At 34.2% G+C, this 17,644-nt stretch overlaps 1 protein-coding gene and 1 long non-coding RNA gene across 2 annotated transcripts; one reads left to right on the plus strand and one right to left on the minus strand.

Moving 5' to 3' along the window:
• The first annotated feature begins 458 nt into the window (after window positions 1-458).
• Window positions 459-1,813, plus strand: LOC146914417 (uncharacterized). Its single transcript, XR_015013317.1, has 3 exons — window positions 459-579; window positions 669-750; window positions 1,666-1,813. It is a non-coding gene; the product is annotated as an uncharacterized LOC146914417 (long non-coding RNA).
• Window positions 1,814-14,185: 12,372 nt separating this feature from the next.
• Window positions 14,186-14,623, minus strand: LOC146914418 (uncharacterized). Its single transcript, XM_085721063.1, has one exon. The coding sequence runs from the start codon at window positions 14,621-14,623 to the stop codon at window positions 14,186-14,188; it is 438 nt and encodes a 145-aa protein (XP_085577189.1).
• Between the last annotated feature and the right edge of the window lie 3,021 nt (window positions 14,624-17,644).

The raw sequence follows: 17,644 nt of genomic DNA on the forward strand, positions 1-17,644 counted from the left end.
AGAACTAGATTATCCCCGATCGTGAAAGCCTATGTTCTTTTGATGAGAATGAAACAACGCAAATTCTAATTTCACCAAATTGAAATTGAAAAAAATCATATAATTTGTGTTGTTTGATCTTCATCAATTGCTCTACATGTAGAGCCGCTGGTTACCACTTCAAAGAATTTCAATTTGTCGATTATTTGTATTAATTTGGTGTAGACAAATACACAACGATCTTGTTGATTTGAACCATTCAATCATAATCGATCTATTCATGTATCAACTTGTAATTTGGAATTCAATTGTAAATTTGACATGCGACTCATTTGATCTTGATCTGATTATTTGAATGGCATAACTCAACAAATTGTTTGATCCAAAACAACAAGGGATCCATATTCCCACCATATCTACCCAAACAAAAACTTGTGAAGAGTTGATTTTGAGATTTTTTTTTGTATATGCAGGCTGAGTTATCTTTCCTTCGCCCACAAGTTGAAGTCTACAAAAATCAGCAGTGGTTGTTGACCATGGAACACCACCAATTAAGACTTGAAATAGTTGTACGAGAAAAAGAAAGGATACTTCAAGAAGGTGATAACACTCATTAGTCTTTATTTATATCTCTAGCATTTATTCTCATGTCTCTACCATTTATTTCACATTAGTATGTTTATTTCCAGTGGAGATTGAGAATAAGAGAGCTGAGGTGAATAGGCTGAGGGAGCTTCAGAAGAAACTTGTTGCTGAAGCACAAAACAAGAGGTATATTGAAATGCTTACTAGTATTTTTAACAATATTTTTGTACTAATAAAATGACTCATATGTCTAAATTGTTTTTTCAAAATTTATAATTAGGGTTTGGATATTAAAAATAATATATCATACTCATACATGATAAAAATATGGTACTCCTTTGTGTTTGCGTGTATTTTCATGATCTGTGCATGTTGTATAAGATAAAAAGTGAGAGTATAGATAGAAGGATACAATGTTACACTTACATAGATGTCTTAAAATTTGTATTTAAAAAATACAACTCAAATATAATTATATGTGTGCTCGCGGATGTGTGTGTATATACATGTATAATCTTTGTTGATATCCTTAAAACAAAAAACGAATTTGTTGATAGTATACTGATATATGTTGCGGTTGTGGCATGTGGGTAGGGGTTTGTAGCCCCTGCTTTTTGGATCTGAATTTCCTATTGTTAGAACAGGACGTTGTAACAGATCAAAACCTTCAGATCTTAAATGTGTGGCCGATATTGTTTACAATGATTTTATAACTCCCTTAATTTGAACCGTTTGATCTATAATAAACAACCAGGACGCAAAACAACTTGAAAATTATGTGATTTATTCCAGCGGGCAATCTTGGTTCTTGTTTCCCTCTTCCTTAGTGATTTTCTCCCCCATACCTACTTACATATTCATATTGACATTCAATTAACATAGTGGGCAGCCATAACATATTTTTCTATATTATACATATCATGTTTGTCCGTATCTGCTTCACTACTTCTATCATGTTTTTTTAGGGATTGTATCATGTTTATCTGCATATATATATATATATATATATATATATATATATATATATATATATATATATATATATATATATATATAATACACACATATTTTTAACTATATTTTGCTAATTTCTTTAACCAGCTGAAATTGGAGAGGAAGCGTCAAGGATGATGCAAACTGTTACTACTATGCCAATCAGACCAAATGAGCATAATATGGAGAAATAAATGGAATAATAGACAACTTTCAAATTCCTATTTGAAATTTATGAAGTCCGAGTCAAACAGAATATGAATAAGTGAATGTTATAAACTTATATTTTAATTTCCTGCAAATTATCGCATGTCGCTACATCGTGACGCTAAAGGACGATTTTATTACAAATTTAGCTAACAAAACTCAAAGTTAGCTTTTATATGTTTGGAATATACATTTGTGCATCTTATATTTATCGAGTCGAACAAAAATAATATGGTTAGACAAATAAAAATATTTTTAGGTACCAGACTCGTCAAAATCTCTTTTCAAGGAGGATTATAGTTGACTCGTGGGTATTTCTTGTGTTTTTTTGTAATGAACATGTAGAGTGGGCTTGTCATTTTTTTGTTAGATGTCCATTTTTAGGTCAGGTGTGTTATCATGTGTTTAGGTAGTTAGGATGAAAGTTTATTTTACCTTTATATTTAACAAGTTTTCTTAGTATTCTGTTAGATTTAGGTGAGGGAAAAATGAGAGGTTAAATTTCTTATCCATCTGACAAACTGTTATGTGATCCTTGTGGAGATCTCGTAATACTCGCATCTTTTTAGGTCAGGATATGTATGTCCTCCATTTGGTGGATATGGTAAAATTCTCCTATTGAAAGTGAGTTTTTGAAGAAAAAAAAACATTAGGGTGGTCATACTTGTTCTTTATTTGAGTGCGATCATGAATCCATTTTACGTTGACTAATAGTGCTATGTGGTGGATTTGTCAACAAATTGATTGATTGTGGGATTCTGTATCTAATCTTCCTCATGTTCGGTTGACGTTGGATGATCCTGATAAAACGTTAGTTTGTTGTATGTTGTTTTATTTTTTGCTCTTGCGTTTGTACGGGAGCGATCCTTTTGGATTGTTATTTCTTGACTAGAGTATATTTTGTACTCATTATTTGTATCTCTTTATACTCTTTAAAGAGATATTTCACCTTTATATATATATATATTTGCCATTCAACAAAAATAAATATTTTTAGGATCATTATATCAAAATAATTTTACAATAATTATAAATTTTCTTAGAATATCATCCAAAAGGTTGAATATGTAAGGATAGACTATCTAATAAATTTCAAAGACTATAAATATCTGTTTGATGATCAAGATAAGAAAGTATATGATATTTCTATCATATCCTACTCATATCGTTCGTTTAATGCAACAATTGGGGAGATGATACCTTAATCCTATCTTGACATGTCTTTTTATTTTATATCTTGAGTATAAGCCGGATTAGAAATATCTTATCTAGTGTTTTAAATTTTTTTGACTGGCCATCAACTAGCAAGGTCATGGGTTCAAAGGTTCATTGGTTGAACGACGGGGTCATTTGTTGAACCACGTGACCAAATTGGATAAAATCGGATTACTAGGTCACATAACTCAATATCCATAAAAAAATTAGATAGGGATCAAACTTGGTACCCCAATCTCTAAAAAAATTCCAAAAATAAAATTAAATCATGACACAAAAAATGTCGAAATTATTGGACAAATTATCATAATTTAACATGTTCATTTTTGAAATTATAAATATATTCAACACATTTTAAAATAGTACATCTCCAATAAGTTTTGAATGGAGTCTAATTGCAACTTAAACTGAAATAACTAACTTACTACAATGTCGAATATATTTAATTTCAAGGAGTTCTTTTTAAGAAGTTAAATTAATCTACCTAAATTGATACCGAGAAAAATTGAACTTGAGACTCTGAGGAGGAACACACTTTCAGGTCCCAAGTCAATACCACTAGGACAACCCAAATGGGTTAAGTTGTTTCAATGTTTGAGCACTCTTTCATCCAAGAAATCAACATCTGCTGCAAAACCTTCCCCATCAAAGACATTAGTATGTTGGTCCATGTTTTCTCCAGCTAAAACATCATCCTCCAAATTTAATTGTTCTACAATAACATCGATTTAGAGATATTATTCACAATTAACTTATATATATATACAAATGAAATGAAATAATGAAATTTTAATCACATACCATTCCCATTTGAAATAGGTTGGATTGTCGTAGTGGAAAGATCGTTGCATAATGCTTCCAGCTCCTCATTATAGTTAAGAATGGTGGTGAATCCTCCTAACACCCAATCAAAAACATCATCTTTAAGCATTTCAAAGTTGACAGGGTCATAATTTTGTTTCTCATTCCCATAAATCATTATAAAATACTGAGCATTTGCTTATAAATATTAGTATTAAAAACAAAAAAGAATGAACATTCTAATTGTAATACCTATTTTTGTAGCCTTAAGTTGTAACGAACATGTAACACCCATACTAGACGTATCTAGAAAGTCTAGCATGTGTATTAGTTTAGTACTGGATACATTAAAATATGCAACAATAAAATTTCGAATGAATATTATTTACAACAACATGCGTTCGTACAAAATATACTACACATCTTTTCTAAAGTATAATAAAATACATCCTCAAAATCCATAACATCTTGCTGCGGGTACGAACGATCACTTGTTGAAACGTCCATTCGGCTACTAGCTTGCCATCCAACCTGTTTATCTGAAACAAATAAGGATTGGGATGAGACATAATGTCTCAGTGAGTTCCACCTAACCCTAGGCTATAGGCATCCATGGGGGAAACCTATGGTCACCACATGTCTACAATACAACCTGCCGGTTGATTATACGTGTGTGGGGACTTGCTTTCTTAGACGGCGGTGCTTGCTAGGGCCGTCTTTATATTCTTAACTTGTTATAGGCTTCTCTTCTATACGTGCCATGGCGGTTAAGGGAAAACTAAAACCGCAATGCTAAGAATACACTCTATGCATCTAGGCTTAAGCTTGCCATAATCATGACACGATTCTAAACCGGACGATTAGGGGAAACCTAAGATCGTCACCGGCATATCTTTCTTTACTTGCTTCTACTTGCTTAATATGTTGTATCTACAACATATCATCTCTTATCACCTAAGTGATTCTTGCTATATTATTACTTCTTGACGAACTACGCCAAGTCTCTACTTGTTCTTGACGATCTACGTCAAGGCTCTATGACATAACATATACATGAATAATAAATATGCATAGTCAGCTTCATTGATTATGTTAGCGTGTAACAAACATCTTATCTGAGTTCATTTTACGGATTAGTTCCGAGTGGAGGAACCCCGGAAGTTCATCCCTTACTACCGGTGAAAATGCTTTGCAATAGCGCACCGGACTCCCTTAGTGAACGTGCGGGTCCCTTACGGCTTACCCCATTCCCCTAGGAGAACCTTTTATATCCAACCTTGGAAGGTATATAAAAGACACGACACTTTAACTTAGTGAAATGCGGCTCCCTTTCGGCTTAACCATTCCCCTTGGGGAACCCCTTGAACCCAACCTTGGAAGGAATTCAAGAGACATGACACTCTTATTATAATCTTGATCTTATGCATGTATGAAGGTTAGACCTAATCATACTATCTCTTTTACCTCGGATCCTTGAACGATCCCACTAGAGGTAAACTAAAGGCTTGCTTAACTTACTTTGTGAATGGATATGAAATCGATTCACGTCTGGCCATACTCGTATGGCACTTGCTTCTTCAAGAAGATACTACTCTTAAAATATATATGCGAAGGGCTTAACTTCACGTCTTATCATTCTAAGGATTCTTGCTAACTAGCTAGTTCTCGACGACTATGTCGAGGCTCTAGTTTTCCCTTGCTTACGAATAATTTGCTACCCGATTCATGACTTGAGTCTCTCGTGTACCATGCCTTACTAACATGCATAATACTTGCCTCTTTAACATAAGAATCTTGCTTTCCTTGATCTTCATTTAGGACCTTGGTTTGAGGGGTTTTCATTCGTAAAAAGTCACCACGGAGAAAACCGCGTCGCGAATCCCCATGCCTGCCTGAAGCGAGAAAAACAATGAGATTCCTCACTGTCTTACTCGCCTAGGCGAGTAGATTTGCTGGGGAGGAGAGTGGTAGCTCGCCGTGGCGAGTTGGGGGCGAGCAGGACCCCCCTTTCGGAGTTCTAGCTCGCCGTGGCGAGTTAGGACAGTCCAGAACACTTAAAAATGGTATTTTTGACCCAAAAACCCCAAACCAAGTGTCTCTATGTGTTATAGAACATATTTGATGATTGGAAACTTATAAAACATTCATATGGCAAGAATTAACACGTATAGCATGCATGGCATAAAAAGGGGGCAACTAGTCTAACACTTGAACCCTAGAATTTCATATTACTCATAATATACATACATGGCATAATCACAATCCCAAAGGGTGGGAAGTCTATCTATGGAACTCACCTAAACCAAGTTCTTGAAGCATCACCATGTGCCAAGCCCAATCATGCCAAAACCCTAGCCTTGCTCCACTTGCTTCCTTTGTCCAAAACTTTCTATCTTGATGCTTTTCTTGCAATCTAAGACATCATGATACTTGATTGATCATGAAGAAACCATACTTGAACTTACTCACCAACAAACCCTAATTCTTGCTTCTTAGCTCATAGTTGTTTCTTGCTTGTTTCACCAACCCCATGAAGCATAATCAACATAAGTTCCCAAACCAACAATCTAAAGCCTCAACTTCTTGATCAAGATCAAACCCTAGATTTTAGATCTCTTCTTGAAAGGAGGAAAGGAAAAATAAAAGAAGACCAAGCTTCCCCAAGTTAGAGGATCATGAAGGAACAAGAAAATATGCTTGGTATAGAAGGAGAATTAGAGAAGAATTGAAGAAAGAAAGAGAGAAGGGCGTGGGAGAAGAGAAGGAGAGAGAGAGAAACTCTTGCCAACATAGAAAGAGAGAGAAAAGGATAAGGGTTATGAGATATTTTCCCCCCCAAAACAATATAAATATCCTTTCCACATGAATTTACCATTTTGCCCTTGCCTTGGACGTGTTTAAAACAACTCTGATATTTTTCCCGTATTATGCTGACATGTCATAAATTATTAACCATAAACTTACTTCCCATGAATTAATTCCTCTGGCACGATCACGGGTAATATTTCCATTAGCTGACGAGCGGGATGTTACAGAACATTTGACAAGATTATTAAGCTTTTGATACTCCAACCTATAACATTTTTTTAAATGAATGTGTTCAAACACACTCCAATTTTGTTCATAACCAGATGCACTTATAGTTTTAAAAATCAGTATGGTCATCGACTCGACAAGGTCAATGAGTCATTGGACAACCATTAAGTCGTTGGTTAAACCACATAACTCAACCAGATTAAACCGAATGACTTCATATAATTCAGTTTCTGCAAAAATTATATAGTTATTAAACCGTACTAAACATATATCTCGGTTTATAAAAAAATTCTAAAAAAACTCATGACATTGATAAAAATATGAAATTGACATAATTTCTCAAACTCATTTTTCAAATATAAAATCATTTACAATAACATAACTAGCTATAATATTTACACAAAAGTGTATTTTTTTTTGTCAAGTAACATAATAGCTAGAAATTCACCTCTTAAAATGAATAATCAAGGAATTTATGATTCTAACTCCAACCTTGCATACTGCAACCCCTGTCAATTGAGGCGACAAATGTATCTTTTTTATATTTTTTTTAATAACTAGATTTTATCCATAATCAATAAAGTAATAATTTTATAAAATAATATCTCCCATTACTATAATATAGACCATATATCAATTATTCAATTAATCTGAAATATAATTTTTGTTTATATCAATGACAAAATGGAGTATAGTGTATAGTTGTAAAATATATAATTTTTAAAATATCTATTTAAAATCCAGACAAAAAAAATTAAAATAAATTACGTGTTCACTTAATCCTCCATTTTGTAAAAAGACAAAATGCATAACCCTACTTTTCTTGTTACACTTGTTGCAGCGTCACATCTTTTCCATTGGTTATTTGTTCATTTTTTATTCTCTCACTAAAACCTCCATCTCACTGAGTTTCTAAGCATGCAGATTTGTAATCGGAAAACACATACTAGATCTAAATTATTTTTTTCATAATCCATCATAAAGTTACCACTATTTTGCTTTCCCATCTTACCATCGTAGTCAGGTCAACCAATCCTATCATCTTCTTCTCAATTTTTCTGAATTTTCTTCTTCTCAAAAACATTGTCTTGACCCGGTCTGGTTCACCAAACCGGCTGAGTCATTGGTTTTCACTGAGTCACGCACATGTTCATTTACATGATTGAACCAAAAAGTAGTTCGAATCGGTCATGGCTCTTGTTCTCGATTTAACCGATCCGAGACAGTTTTTAAAAGTATGCATGTAACATCAAATTGAAACAATGTCTCAAATATTTTGAAGGTTACAACAAAATCAAAAGCATTCAAACACAAATTCAAAAAACATAAATTATTCATATGGTACAACACAGTAATAAAACTACTAGGTAGCCCTAGCACCCCTACAACGCCTACGACTTTAGAGAATCCCTCCCTAGGCCTCCTGCAGAATCGCATGCAAACTAATTCATGCCAGACTTCCCTCCACCACCTCACCACTGCCAATGATAGAAAGAGCATGGTCTATGACGTGTGCTAAGCGTGACTTGAAGTCTATTGATAACTGGCAAAATAGTAGGTTGTCAAATTGCATTTATCCCCATAATGATTGAGAAATTGAGTGAATGCATGACCTAAAGCATCCTATGAGTGCCTATTTAGGATTTTATGTTTGTAATTTTAGTGTTATTTGATCTTTTTGAAAAAGTAATGCTTGTTTTGGATATTTGATGGAACAAGGTGAATAATGGCATTGGAGAACTGGCAAGCTACGTCGTGGAATGGATAATGCATCACTGAAGATATGGAAGGATGTAGCGCTTTGGATTGTCAGCTGAGTCTTGTGATATAGCAAGTTATAGCTCCCTGTCCATGTGGGATCAATATTTTTTTATACTATAACTTGGACAATACATACTAGAACTCAGTCTCTTCGCACCTCTAATACTCATAGTATTTCGGGAGACACCATCTAGCCAATGATCTCCATGCTCCTCAACAACATCCTCATCAATGGCCTATTGCTCAGGTGGCCTTGGGATATAAGCATCCTCTTGTTGACGTACAATGTATGGATATGAGTTGGCATAATACCATCTTATGAACCCAACTGCCACCTCTAGACCAATCAGAGCAGGCAAACCCAAATCCTGCTCAGACAACACACAATCAAGATATTGCATGTAGTGTTGGCTAATCATTTGATTGGTCATCTGGGGATTTTCACACGTATGTGGATTCCTAGGGATGGTTTGAACGTAACTAAATTGGCGCAACACCCGCTCCGGCAGATATCAGACCCTACGAGGTCCGTATTTAAGGCATCCAAAATAAGGGCTAACTCCCTCAAATAGACACACCTGGTAGAGGGGCTCATACAGGTTCATGATAATAGACCCAATATCTAGTTGATCCAAATGCGATCTTGTGAGATCTGTCACAAATTAACCATTTCAAAGGAATAAACATCATGGCTCGTATATGCTGATCCTCCGTATATCCACCTCAATAATCTTTGAACTCGATTCCATTATAGTGCAGAAAAATGACAGCCTGCAAAGTCAACATATAAGTATTAGTATAAAAAACATGAACTGACATGTAAATAAATAAACAATGGGTCTTGTTAACGAGTGCCCCCGGGGCACTCTTTAAGCATCCCAAATTTAGAAATTATTTTTAAAAAATTCAAATGTCACAAATTTCAATGCATTAATTACACTGATTTTCATAAAAACTTACTTTTATAGGTGCTTAAAGAGTGCCCCGGGGGCATTCGTTAACATTTCCCATAAACAATTCATTATTATTTACACCTAACAAGGTCATGTATCCAACAATTTGTTTTAACATATAATGGACTCCATTGTTATGCTCCATGTATAGGTGAGCAAGGGTAGCTTTTCCCCCATGAAAAATCAGAGACTAGCTCCAGGTCCTTGAAGTACTTCAGGTATTGCTCATCCACATAGTTTGCACTCTTGTTAGTGAATATCGTGAAACCCACCAAGTAAAGTAGATAGACGCAGAGAGGTTGACCCCACTTCATCTGCATCTCTTCCACATCACCCTCTCCCTTAGCAGTAGATGCTTCTTAAAATCTCCCTCAACCAGCCGAAACGAGCATGAGTACCCTTTGATTTCCTCACCTGGTATGCAGCCTCCCCAGGTTCAGACCTCAACAAATCCACCATCATATCAACCGCCTCAGACATGGTAAGAGAAATATGGTGGTCCAACAGGCGAACCTAGATGGGGAGATGCATCTGTTAGGACAAATGTCACTGTCATCTTCCGAATCAAAGATGAAAGCTAGCGGTCTCCTCATGCACTCAACAAAAACAGAAAACAAGATATGATCAAGGATGAATAATTGGCATGTTGTAACCATTGAAGTCCACTGACTTTCATGACATCTCTGAACCATCACACTTGCATCCTATCCAAATTTGGTTCTTGTATAACCAGTAGCTTTTCGCTGTTGTTTATGAACTTTAAGTTGGCACGCCGCTGCAAAAAAAAAATAATATAATGTGATATGCCTTTAGTTTGCATAAAAAAAACATATCTTATCAATACACCCTCCCTATGCACCCTCGCTTCTGCTGCATCCCACTCTATTCGATCTCGCATTGCTGAAGCAGTCATGAAAGGTTTGTTGTCCCTAAGGCGGTCCAAGCATTTATATTTGAAATATGCAATATCCCACATACATACAATTAACAAAAAACCATGAACTGTTACGGTTCGAATTATATTTACCGAATATGGAACGATTCAGTTCGGTAAATATAATTCAAACAAGTTCAGTGACAAAAAAAAATATGACCCAAACATTGAGAAATCAAGGGAATGAGATCTTACCTTGAGTTTGTTGTTTGAAATGCTTGAAATATGATGCCTTTGAGCAAAAAACCTACAAGAATAACACAATTCTAGGTTTTAAGATTTTGGAGTGTGAGAGAGAAATTTTATGGCAATAATAGAAACGGTTGAAGTGATGAGAGTTTTTTATTTTGTCTTGTATACATGACGTGTTCGTAAAATATAATTCTAACCGTGGTTCCAATTTTATTTATCGAGCAAAGGATAATATGGAAAAAAAAAATAGGGCTCGAGTAACGAATAGAGTGAGAAAAGTTATAGCCTATTTATTATAGTGGCAAATACATGAATACTTTTTTTTAGTAGAAATACATGAATATTTTATAAGGTAATCTAATAAAAATATTATTTCTTCCAATTTATTTATATCAAATTTGTGTAAAATTTTCAAATAGGTCGATTATTGTTTGGAAAAATAATAATATATAAAAGAAATAAGTCAAAGTTTATCATTAATTTTTTTTTTAGACATGTTGAATGGTTGTGAATAATCACTACTAAAAAAGCAAAATATAGTGAGGGAAATTTTGAGAGGGAAAACATGAAATCCCTCTCTAATTCCGTCACTAAATTTTCCGACCAAAGAATTTGTGAGGAATTTTATTTTTTCCGTCAATAATTTCCCTCTCTAATTTTGCTTTTTCTAGTAGTGAATTATTTATTTCTAATATCTCTACGTTTATTTTTTTCATATGAAAAAACTTTTTCCTCACAAAGTTATATTCAAAACCATTTTTTTAAGGAAAAGTTACATTCAACACTTGAATTTTATTTTATTAAACGTTTAAAAAAAATCATTAATTTTTATTCATATCAACATAATTGATAATTTTTAATGTGACATTCCATTTGTCAATAAATATGTACCTTACCAATAAAAAAATATTTTTAAATACTAGTTTTTTTACAAGTACAATTAAATATTCATTGATATGTATGCATGTATATATAGACACACACATACACGTGGACCGGATCATCTACAACCATGTGGCAAAGACACGTGTATGTCTATATTTGTGTATATGCATTTAAATAAACTGCAAATTGATCATGATAGCGAGGGTATGAAATTCAAGTTTTTCTAATGGAGAAAGGTTATATAACATTTCTCTTTTAATTTACTATTGAATTTATTATGAATTTGAGACTGTTATTTTAACTCAATGAGATGATGCATATTTGTAATTTCTTGATTATCAGAAACAATTCGGACATCACAAAGAGAACGGTTGGTAGAGACATGTTTCAACTAGAAGAGCAACCAAGGCCTAAGAACTCCAACAAAGTTGTTAGACCTTTTTCACATGGTCCTTCGTCAGCATTTCGACCATGGCAACCCTCTTGGAAGAATGACAATGGTAAACAAGAGGCAACCAACAGTGAAGTTAAAGCAACTCCACAGGGCAACAATAACTTAAATATAGAAAACTCAAATCTTGGTTATATTGAGAAGAACCACATGAATGGTGGTAGAGCAACTGCAAGTGTTTTTTTTTTTATTATAAATTTTTGGGTGAATTTGAGTCTCTTAATTTTATTTATTGAAATGCTCATTTTTCATTTGTTGTTTATCAGAAGAGCAATCGAGGCATACAAAATCAAACATAGTTGTTAGGCCCTTTTCACATAGTGCTTCATCAGCATTTCGACCACGGAAACCCTCTTGGAATAATTGCTTTGCCAAACAAGAGGCAAGCAACAATGGAGTTATATCACCTACACAAGGCTACAATAATAAATTAAATATAGAAAAATCAAATCTTGATAATATTGAGAAGAACCAATTCAGTGGTGGTTGTCCAATTGCAGGTGAGTTGTTTTTTCTATTACAAATTATTGGGTGTATTTGAGTCTCTTAATTTAATTCATCGAGACATACAATTTTAATTTCTTGTTAATCAGGAAAAACTCAAGACCTCACAAAAAGATCGATTAGTAGAGACATAGTTGAAATACCCTTTTCACATGGTGCTTTATTAGCATTTCGACCTTGGCAACCATCTTAGAAGAGTGTTGGCCTTTTATTTTATATTTTATTTTTATTTTTTTAAGCCTTTGCTAAACAAGAGGCAAGCATCAGTGGAGTAAAAAAATTTCCACAAGACGAGGACACCAACAACAACAATAACAGGAATATAGAAAAATCAAATATTGGTCATGTTAAGAAGAACCACATAAATGGTGGTAGTGTAACTACAAGTGACAATGTTGGTGTGATCAAACAACAAAAAAAATGGATCCTAAGACGCTCAAATTGTATACTTATGTTATTTATAGTTGTGAGCAACATAACAATATGTTGGCAAGTTAAAAAGCATAGAGAATCACAAAAGAAAACTAATCTAACGAGAATACATTATACATGCCTTTGGACAAGAAGTTGTCATATCTTTTGGCACATCAACAAGAATTAGATCTTGGATGATGAATTTGATGAAAAGGTTAGTGTTGATACAAATCTTCCTTAATCTTCGTTAGGGTAAGTACACTTCATATAGAGATCTTGAGGGATTTGTTGTTGTTGCTTCTCCTTGTGGTTGTCACTAAGCTTACTTCATTAGTTTGTTTTATTAATTTTTAGTGATGGTCAGGGTTTGAACCCTGTATCTTTCATATATTATGCATTGTTCCTACCAAGCTCACGATAACCATTAGTTTTATTAATTAATCCACTAAGAATAACTCTATAATATTGTAATTTTTTAGTCTATGTCATAACTTTATAATAATTTACTTTTGTTTAATTCGATGGTGCAACCTCTTGTCCTTGTTAAAATTCAATAATAAAATAATGTTAGCAAATTTTATTCATTTTCCATATTTATCTCATACATAGGAGAAATATATTTCTTTAAGTATTTACCATTAATCAAAAAATATTTCATCGACTCAGAATGACCTTTTTCATTTGGGAAACCATTTCCCATATATTTGACAAGCTTTATATTAGGATAGAATGTTTTTTCACACTAAGTCTCATTCTTGAAATGATATAAACTTAAGTCAACTATTATAAAATCCTTTATTCTTTCACCTTTATTCATTTTGTGGAACCAAATGTACCAATGCCATGATTCTTTCACCTTTATTCATTCCACTCTTTGAACATAATATACCAATACTTCTTAGTTGATAAGTTTTATTTTTTATTTTTTTATGCATTTTAAGTTAACTTTGATAGACAACACAATGTCATTCCCATACACTAATAATTAATTCACGCCTGGAATTCTAAAAAATAAAATTAAAAACAGATTTTTTTAATGATAAATAAAAAATGATTAATTTTAATAGATTCCCAGTACCACAACACACCCACAGAGAAAGTCTTACATAGATACAAACACAAATAAAATTATTTCGGCACACACATTACAATAAAAAAAATTAAATGATAAATAAATTAGTCACATTTTTTTTTATAAGATGTTGATGCCAAGAGCATCAACTATATATTAAAGAGAAAATAAACAAAGAAAGGGGGACATAAAGCCAAAACCTTTCAAACATTTACAAATCTGAAATTAGGTAAGCCTAATCTATTCCTTATATGATCTGCACTAACTAGAGCATGAATCTGAGACATCCATAAAAAAGTACTAGAGGATAAACCAATATTTGCTAATTTATCAGCGCAACAATTTCCTTCCCTGAAGATGTGAGTCACCATGAAGTTCATTTGTCTTGTTAACGCAAGGCAGTTCTCCCATCTCGTTCTAATTCTCCAAGGGACTAAGGTGACTGACTTAAAAGCTAAAAGAACTAACATAGAGTCAGTTTCTAACCATAGGTTCAGCCAACCTTTTCTATGAGCAATCTCAATAGCTTGCATAGCTCCTGATAACTCAGCAAATAAAGATGATCCTTGACCCAGATTCTGAGCAAAACAACCTAAACATTCAGCTTCGTTGTTTCTGAATATACCACCACAAGCAGCCATTGTAGGAGTGCCTGCAGCTGCACCATCAGTATTACATCATTCAACATCACATCATTCAACATCATTCAACATCATTAAACCAATTTATCTTTTTTTTTTAAAAAAAACATTTGCGTGAGTGTGCCAAAACTTTTTACATTTGGGTTTGTCCCTAAGTAAGTATTTCTCCACACACACATCACACATTTACAGTTGAAGGTTTGTTTTCCTTTTATAGTTAAGTCATTTCTTATTCTTGTGTCCTTTGATCGTTTAACATGTGATGGCCTTTTACTAAACCATTAAACATAATATTCCTTATCCCTTTGGTATACTATTTAATTATTTGAGACACCATTATCTTCCTCTCCAAGCTTAATATGTTCTGAACCCATTTTAGTGCATATTTATTAGACCAATTCTGATACTTCTAAACGCTAGAACTTTCTGAAACGTCGTAACACTGCAACTTCCTACAGCTTTCGCCTTCAGCGCTGACCAAGTCTGATATGTCGTAACGCTACAACCTTGCCTTCAGCGCTGCTTCTTTGAACATCTTCACATAACATTTCATTCAAACCAAAACTAGCAAGCATGAATTATTCCTAAAACTTATATAAAATCATTATATCAGAAATAAAGGTTTCTAAAACAATAAAAGATTAATTAAGCTTAATTAAGTATAAAATAGGTTTTGCTTGGACTCAAGGTAGGTCATAACTAACGTTAAACCAAGTTAATTCCAACAACCAAGTTAATTCCAACAACTTAATCTCGCATTGTGTAAGACAATTTCAAACTTGCAAACCTAAACCATAAATTCTTTTAATTGCATTTCAAATCATATAAGTTTCGTTAATTGCTTTGTTTAATGACAATCTTTGTGGAGACGATAACTTGCTACTTTACCACTTGTTTCGATTTTTTGCTTTTGTAAATTCGTCCATCAATATATATATATATATATATATATATATATATATATATATATACATATATACATGGTTTAATTGATAAGTCGGTCCCTTAACTTAATTCTTTGTCTCCAAATGGTCTCTTAACTAAGAATTGTCTCAAACTGGTCCCTTGTGTATTCTTTCGTTATCTATTTCGATCATCTCTGTTAGTTTTTTAATGTCTACTATTTTTGATATGATTTCAACCGTTTGATTGCAGGTCCATTGTATGTAACAGTGACCCACCAACACCTGGTTTATTTTCCTTTTCTTCTTCTCATTCCCTCTTCTTCTTCTTCTTCTTCTTCTTCTTCTTCTTCTTCTTCTTCTTCTTCTTCTAGATCTTCATCATCTCAAATATTATGTTCATATAAATTAAACCCATAAAAACTTGAACAAACAAGCCCAGAAAAAGCAAGAATTGATTGAATCCTACACCATTCACTAAAATCTCAAATTAATTGGATCCAACTATTAATAACGAACTATGGAATTGAAACACATCAATTCATAAAGGTAGAACTTGGACCCCTTATTCATTTCTTCCTTCATTACATTAATCTTAGATACTTGATTATCAAATTTAAAACCTAGATCCATAATTAATCTTGGATTCTCACGATTGATGTAACACTCAAGGCTGACGAGGACGGGGAGTGGTAGCCGGTACACAAGGCACGACAATGAGAGGCTCCCGACAGCTTCTAGACAATTTGAATCACACCGGAATGAGAGGGATCATAAGGTCATGTAGGTATGGGACTGCATGGTTGAAGGAAGGCTTATAAGAATTGTTTGGTACTACCTATATCAACAAGATGCACCTTCTTTTTGGTAGCTCATTCCATAAGAACGCCACAGTTAAGGGTGCTTGACTTGGAGTAGTCTTTGGATGGGTGACCTACTAGAAGTTTGCCGGTAAGCATGTGAGTGAGGACAAAACACGCTGAAAAGACTCGTGTTGGTTTGTAGGGTCAGGTGACAATGCTTAAAGTTGTCTGAGATGTTACAAATGGTATCAGAGTAGAACTCTCCTAGTACAGTGTGGTTCGGGAATGAACAAAGCGGAAGCTGGTGGGCATGTAACACGCAAGGCTGACGAGGGTGGGAAGTGATCGCCGGTGCACAAGGTACGACAATGAGTGGCTCCTGACAGCTTCTAGACAATCCGAATCACACCGGAATGAGAGGGATCCTGAGGCCGTGCAGATATGGGACTGCATGGTTGAAGGAAGACTTATAAGAATTGTTTGGTACTACATATATCAACAAAATGCATCTTCTTTTTGGTAGCCCATTCCATAAGAACTCCACAGTTAAGCGTGCTTGACTTGGAGTAGTCTTTGGATGGGTGACCCACTGGGAAGTTTCCCGGTAAGCGTGCGAGTGAGGAGAAAACACGCTGAAAAGACTCGTGTTAGTTTGTAGGGTCAGTCGGCAATGCTTAAAGTCGTATGGGGTGTTACAAATGGTATCAGAGCATACCTATCCTAGTACGGTGTGGTTCGGGGATGAACCAAGTGGAAGCTGGTGGGCATGTAACACCCATACTAAACTGTCTAGAGTATTTAGCATGCGTGTCAAACTTGATACTTGATACATTAAAATTACAACTAAAAATGTTCGAATGATTACATACATCATTACAAGTTCGTACATCTCATAAAATAACATTTGTCAAATACATATATCTAATACATATTTGAATACATAAGGTAATATCTACGATCGGTACGAAACGTGTATATGATGCTAAATCTTTCAGCTTCATGTCTGTCACTTCTCGCCACGTTCAACCTGCTTATCTAAAAGAAAATAAAAGGGATTGGGATGAGACGGGATGTCTCAGTGAGTTCCACCTATCCTAGGCTGTAGGTAACCTCGGGGAACCTAAGATCGCCATATGTCTGTACATGCATCTAATTTCAGGATTTATTGTTCTGTTCTGCATAACTTAGCGATCGGGGGGGGGGGGGGGGGGGGGGAGGGATCTAGGATCGCTAATTGTACATTATCTTAATTTCTGTCATAAACACATTCATATCATATTCATAATTAAGTTAGAAGGTTAGCGTTGAACAAACAA

Source organism: Medicago sativa, chromosome 6 (assembly GCF_051527215.1).
Source record: "Medicago sativa cultivar Bolivia chromosome 6, Bolivia_mono, whole genome shotgun sequence".
Taxonomy (NCBI): Eukaryota; Viridiplantae; Streptophyta; class Magnoliopsida; order Fabales; family Fabaceae; genus Medicago; species Medicago sativa.

Bases quoted from the DNA above. Each gene is read 5' to 3' on its own strand.
- LOC146914418 (XM_085721063.1), bottom strand. From the start codon at position 14,623: ATGGCTGCTTGTGGTGGTATATTCAGAAACAACGAAGCTGAATGTTTA.